Here is a 7262-nt window from a genome sequence, read left to right on the forward strand (position 1 = left end):
GGCGTACATACTCCCTTTGTTGGCGTACATACTCCCTTTCTTTTGCATATTCTAGTTCCATTGCCCTATCGTACTCTTGTTGTTTCATGTCCATTTCAATTCTCATGGCTTGCATCTTTGAAATGTCCTCCAAAAATTTAGATGCATTCTTGGTAGAATTACTCCCTCTCTTCGCCTTCGCCGCTTTTCTCCCAATAGGCCTTGGCTCTTTTTCAATGGGTGAGTCTTAACTCATCGGGGAATCCATAGGTGAATCCGATGCCGGTGTCTCATAGAGTGGCATCTCGTTCAACACTACCGTTGGACCCGTTGGAATAATTTGGAATCTCTTACAATTCTTCACCACCTCCCAACATAGGGTATGGTTGAAACTTTTTTTGCCTTGCCCAGTAGCACCAAAAAATATTTGTGCTTGAATAATCTATAAAAAAAAAAAAAAAGGAAATGCAAGAAACTTTAAGAAATATTGGCAATGCAACAAGTATAAAAAAATAATAATGGAAATACAAGAAACTTTAACAATTTATTAGAAATGCAAAACAAAATATAAATATTGCAACAAACATTCATATTAATATTGGAAATACAAGAAATATTAGCAAAATATATAAATTGCAAGAAACATTTAAATAAAATTTAATATGACATAGAAATTAATAAAACAAAAATTACAAATAATTTACCTCACTGGTAAGGTTTTCCCCGCTTCAATGGTTGTCCACTGGTAAGGTTTTCCCCGCTTCTATGGTTGTCCATCGCTTTTGCCAAGGCATCTCTCCATTTCGCCAACTCTTTATTAAGAATTTTCCACATACTAGATAATGTCATTTCCGTACGGGTCGAACCAATTACCCTTTCACAAAAATCTGATGAATTTTTTTCCACATATGACAGAATTTCATCTCATTGGCTGTTACAGGACAATAACTAATGTGGAGCCAAGACTCACACAAGCTAACATCTTCCATGATGCTCCATGCCCCTCCGGTTTCACTAGAAGAACCCATAAATTTTTCTAGAAAAATACAACTTGAAAGTGAAAAAAATATTGAGTAGAAAGTGAATAATAGTAGAATGAGAAGAAAATGTATGAGGAGTTGGTGTTACAAGTGAAGAGTATTGGTTGGTATTTATAGAAAAAAATTTCAGTATTTTTTGGGTATTTTTTTAATTTTTTGCGATTTTTTTTCATTTTTTATTTGGGAAAAATTGGCTGCAATTGGATTCTTGGAAAAGGGATCGGAGAGCCTAGAAGGAGCCACGTGGAAGAGAGTCGTTAGGGTAGTTCAATTTTTTCATTTTTTTATTGGCGAAAAAATGGCTCTGTTGGATTCTTTGGAAAAAGTGGATCGAGACACCCTTGCCCGCATGTGGAATAGACTGTTGGGGGACATTGTAGGGCGCATCAATTCACGCGCCAGCGTTAAAAAATTTAAACCCGATCTTGATGTCGTCGTGGACGTGTAGCGATGACATCAGCCCAAAACAAGTTTTGGTGCTCGAGCCGAGCTTCCCAAGGGCCAGCCCAGTTATTGGGCCCCACACTGGCTGATTTTGTTGCTAGAAACACCATTTTGGGTTTGCCCCTCCTAGCCCTCCCCTTGGGCCCCTTGCTGGAAATGCTCTAAAGGTTGTTGCTTATCTTTAATTATTATTATTTGATTAAATTATGTTGCATTCTACTATAGACTTGAATCGCTAAATTGTGAATATCTCTATTATTATTGTGACATTTGAGACTTATAATTATTCGGAATATGGATTATATATGTTGAGTACCATCCATCAAATACAAGACACTTCCCATATGTGGCGGTGGAATTTCCGGCGTGTGAGACACTTCCTATACGTGGCGTTGGATTTTCCAGCGTATGGGAAGAATATGTGACTATCTGGTCTCATACGTGGCGTTGGAATTTCCGGCATGTGAGACACTTCTCATACGTGACGTTGGATTTTTCGACGTATGGGAAGAATATATGACTATCTAGTCTCACACGTGGCGTTGTAATTTTCAGCGTGTGAGACACTTCACATTCGTGGAGTTGGATTTTCTGGTGAATTAGAAAAATATATGACTATCTGGTATTACATGTGGCATTGGAATTTCCAGTGTTTGAGACATTATGATTATGTTATTTGCTCATCACACGTGGCGTTGGATTATCCGGCGTGTTATAGAGTAACATGGAGAAGAAAAAGGGATTATTTTACTATATCGGAGAAAGATTATTGTATAAAATGAAGTGTGTTGGGATTTAAATAAAAAAAGGGGAAGATATCTCTTGAAATAATTTACTTGTACTACTGAAATGGTTGTATATCATTTGGTGCATGATTATGTATGTGAAGAACTACGTGTGGCTTGATCCCTTAGTAAGGGTACATAGGTAGCCTGGGGTCCCAAAGTGACCCAGTGACTATATTTTATTTATGTTGTTTTATTGAGATTGGGCTGAGGCCTTAAACTACTTGCGATTGTGTTCGGAGGTTAAAACCTTGTATGTTAGATATTTGGGAAGTTAGATGATGTAAATTGCATTTGGCATTCATAATTATATTTGAGTTTATTATATGTCTTGTTTAAGGTATTATTTGACTTAAGAGCTTTGTTGGTAGTTTTGTTTCGGATTACTTGAACGCCGGAGGCCGATTATGTTTATTGCTTGAAATTATCTTGTGCATGCTGCCAGTTGGTGATATTAAATGTGTTTTAAGTAGGTTGAAATTTTTGGGATTATTCAATTTACAGGAGAGACTCTGCCAAAATTTTAGTTGAAAGTCTTGGTCATTAGTAAGTGGGCCTGGCATCGGTGATGTTGGAATTTCCACAGGATTCGTCTCGGGTTCGAGGAATTCAGGGCGGGTCCTGTCATTGAATCCCTATATTGAGCATAATAGTGAATCTCCCATCATTTAACTTTATAAACGAGAGCGATCAGAAGAGTCACGTGCTACTATGCTAGACGCATGCATATGGCTTGCTATATCTTGGCAGTTTGCACCATTGCAATAAAAAGACAATACCCCTGCAATTCAATTTCTTCTTTTGTTTGTTATACCTGGAATATAATTTGAAAAAATTAAATCGCAAGGAAGTTCCTATTATATGACAAGAGTGGCACTTCCAAATGCCAATTGTTCCACACTTGATTCTGCTACAGTTGATGGAATGCTTGTTTGAGTTGCCCCACTATGTATGTACATCACAACTTCCTCCAAATAATGTGTTAAAAACGCTATAACAGGTTACGATAGCATTATACAAAACACCACAAAACTATAACAATTAACTACTATAAATTTTTTTCTTCGTTTATATATTGGTTTAATTTTTTGTCGGAATGTTTATATATTGGCTTGTAATGATATTTTGGGTGATTTTGTTTATTTTTTATGTTAATATTATTGTATTTGTTTTTAGGTGCAATGCATTTTGTGGCTTATCAATGAATTTGTTTTTCTGCATATTATTGGTTCAAAATGCAATATTTTGGTTTTTGCATATTATTTATTTATTTTTAAATTGACAATCAATATTTTTATGAGAGATTCACTATTATACCCATTTTAGGAGTCCAAATTATAAAAATACCCTACATGAAATAGATTTTAGAAACACACCCAAAACCCATTTATAACATAACAAAGAGACTTTGAACTTTCTATAAATTACAAAATTGCCATTGATTTCTTAAAACAAGCCCAACCCCAAAACTTCATTAAAAAAACCAAAATACTCAATAGGGTATCAAAGTAATTTAATAATCAAAATTAAATTTAATAGGGTTAGCTATCATTTTTTGGATTTTTTTTTGGGTTTGTTTATAGAAATTAAATGGGGTATGGTTTATCTATGTCACTAGTGCTAAGAATGAGTATATAACTAAAAGGAAAGGATCTAGTGAGAACATTTATATGAGAACATTACATGAGAACACCGTTGGATCTAATCTAACGGCCGTGTGAAAAGCAATTGTAAGTGAAAGTGTTGTATTAGAACGAGGCCTTCTTCTCTTTCCTCCCTCCAAAACAGCTGTTCACTTTGTTCAATTAGGAGGCCAATTTTTTTATCAGCTTTGATTAAGGAAGAACACTAACATTGAAGAGAGAGTGCCCCTGTTATTCCTTATTCACTTTGAGGAAGAACATATAAACGATACCCTCATTTTTCTGGCTTTCTCCTTCAAGCAAAACAAAGCAATCTTGGATTTTATATTTTCATCTTTGTGGTTTGGTATTTCTGGTTAGAACATTTGTCAATCCTTGAGCAACGTCGAAACTGGTGTTGAGTTGGAAATTGGCGATCGTACCGTTGTGGTTATGTTCTCTTGGTTTTGAAATCCTTGAGCACGGTCGAAACAGAGGTTGATAAAGATGAAATTTTTTGGGGTTGACGTCCAGATCTAAAAGGGCTACATTTTCGTATTTGTTGAAATTTTGAAGTTGGAAATCACTTACGAGGTAAGTGATATATTGTATTTTGTCAATTTTAGTTTTGGGCATCAACATGAGTTACGTTAGTTTGTATGTAGGTTTTTAATGTTTCACCAGATAGTCATTTTCATGTTAGTTAATACATATATTTTAAAACTCTTTGAAAACATGTGCCAATGTTGGTATGATGGTGGTGATGTGATATTCAGGGTTAAATTGCAAGAATTGTGAAATGGAGTGTGAAGGACAGGTGATACTAGAAGTAAGTTCAGACTTCAAACCAAAATTGGGACTTGCATTTGATTGCTGTGAGGATGTGTTCAATTTCTATAATATGTATGCCGCGAAAGCCGAATTCGGCATTTGGTGTTCTACAACAAGAACGTGCACATTGACAAGAGAGGTAACAAGGAAAAAATATTTATGTTGTAAACAAGGGTATTCGTTGACAAGCACTGTTAGTCGTAAGAGAAGACATCAAGGTTGTACTTGAACTGGTTGCAAGATTAAACCTATTAGGTAGTAAAAGACAAGAATAAGTACATTGTTGTACGATTCAATGAGGTACACAACCATGACATGACCACAGTTGATAAAGTTCATCTATTGAGATCTCACTTTAACTTAACAGAGTCTACAAAGGTATGAGCAAAGTTAATATCCATGTACATAAACAGGTAAGCCTTCTTGAAGTGCAAGTTGGGGCATTGGAAAATGTTGGGTTTGTTAAGAGAGAGGTATATAATTATGCAAGGGATATGCGGGGGAGGTGATTGGGGATGATGCAGAGCTGCTAAAGGAGCATTTTTGGATGAACAAGAAAAGAATGAATCATTTTATTTCAAGATGGAGGTAGATTCAGAAGGAAGGATTTGTAATGTTTTCTGGGCAGATGCAAGGTCAAGACGAGCATATAGGTTTTTTTGGGGATGTGTGGTATTTGATACGACGTTCAACACGAACCGCTATGGGATGGTCTTTGATCCTTTGTCAGGCGTTAATAACCATCGGCATACATTGTTGTTTGGTTGTGCATTCCTAACTAGTGAAACCACGGATTCATTTGTATGGTTGTTCGAGGAATTCATTATCGAGCAGGAGCAGTTCAAGATTGTGCATTCTTCTAAATGCCTCTGCCTTGAAGGCTACCTCATTTGATGCAGCAGCTGAATTTGTTGAGGAAGAGTTAATTGATATCCAAGAGAAGTAACCAAGTCGACGTCGTCTTGAACAATTTCCATCAAAGTCTTCAACATGGCACCGCTTTTGGTTACTTGTACTAAATATTGCCTCGCTAGGAAGGATGAGCATGAGGCCCTTAATAGTTTCTGTTCCCTGCTTCGAAATCAGAACATCTGGTAAGTAACAAGTTCACAAGCATTGCACAAATATAAAAGTGAGCAAGTTTCTTACAGTTAATTTTCTCAAAACATCAGAGGCATCTTTATGCCACACTCTACTACGCTTTCCAGGGTCCTCGGGTGATTCTTCACGAATAATTGCCCTTCCCATGTCTCTAAGTAATTGATGCATGATCAACTTGTTGTCTATATCAATTTCCACTAGACATCTATCAACTAGATTTTGAATTCCAATCCTTTTGTAAAAATTTAAATTGTCTAGTACTGTAATTGTATAACCCATCTTCTTTTCTATGAAGAAACAGACAATATGAAGGAATAAATTCCTGTCATGATCATCTTTTAGAGAATCAAAGCTTATTCTAAGAATTTTTTGAATCTTGTCATCAGGAATCACATGCAACTTCTGTAATGCACTTTGCCATAGATCTACTCTTTTTCCAAGTAGAGAAGATCCCAAAACTTGGAGAGCTAGTGGAAGGCCTTCACAGTGTTGTACTACAGATCTTGAACGGTTCATGTAACCTTTGATAGGATGCGCTTGTTTGAAGGCATGCCAACTGAAAAGCTCCAGTGATTCACCCTCACCTAATCCTTTAACCTTAAACATTGCATAAACTGCATGATCATTTAACAGATTTTCATGTCTATTTGTTACGATAATTTTACTTCCTGGTTGAAACCATTCTCGCATTCCAAGAATTTATTTTCCTGTGTATTGACTGATGAATAAGAGGCCAATTCCACCTAAATATTTATGATATAGACTGAAAGCTAATTAATTGAAATTTTTTAATTATTTGATGATTAGTTTGTGGTCTTGAAATTGTGCGAATGCCTTCTGCATTGTAATTATTTAGGAAAAAAAATGGAAATGGGAACTTTAATTTTGAGTCTTTTGAGTGTGAGTCTTCAGTTTAAAACCCAAAACAAAATATCATATGCAAATGTAAAGCATGATTACAAATAAGAAAAGTAGGGTTGGATCGATGCAAATACTAAGGAAAGTCAAGAGGAGAGTCATTGACTTATCTCCATGAGGACTTGGATTCCAAGCTCCTGATGACCAAAGAGCAGAGCTACGTCTTCACCACACGAAAGCGGACCAGGGTGGATTAGTAAGTATACTCGCTAACTGTTCGATGAAATTCCCGACTCAGACACTGTGGAAGAAAATGGACTATCCCAAATCGATTGTTGTTCAATATTCTCCACCTCTCTCACTCTCTCTGCTCCAAGAATTTTGAATGGGTGCAAAACTGAAAAGAATCCCCATTCAACCTCAAGGAGCCTGCACCTTGAATCCCACGCTAAACACAATCGGCTGTAAATCCCCACAGCTCAGCTTCCACTACAGAGCTAGACCCCAAGTTGGCTCGGATACCATCCCAGTCACTCTCAGGCGAAATATGGTTATGTAAACGTGTTACGAAGTTTCAAATGATTGCTCAACTAGAATACTTG

The 7262-nt window shown here is 36.4% G+C and overlaps 1 protein-coding gene across 1 annotated transcript; it reads right to left on the reverse strand.

Annotated features, from left to right (window-relative positions):
- Positions 1-5496: 5496 nt before the first annotated feature.
- On the reverse strand, positions 5497-6492 carry LOC103332379 (disease resistance protein RUN1-like). Its single transcript, XM_008235115.3, has 2 exons — positions 5851-6492; positions 5497-5772 (listed from the first exon to the last, which is right to left on the reverse strand). Exons 1-2 carry the CDS (start codon positions 6490-6492, stop codon positions 5497-5499), a joined length of 918 nt encoding a protein of 305 aa, XP_008233337.3.
- Between the last annotated feature and the right edge of the window lie 770 nt (positions 6493-7262).

The sequence above is a fragment of the Prunus mume genome, linkage group LG1 (assembly GCF_029339155.1).
Source record: "Prunus mume cultivar Tortuosa linkage group LG1, ASM2933915v1, whole genome shotgun sequence".
NCBI classification, from domain to species: domain Eukaryota; kingdom Viridiplantae; phylum Streptophyta; class Magnoliopsida; order Rosales; family Rosaceae; genus Prunus; species Prunus mume.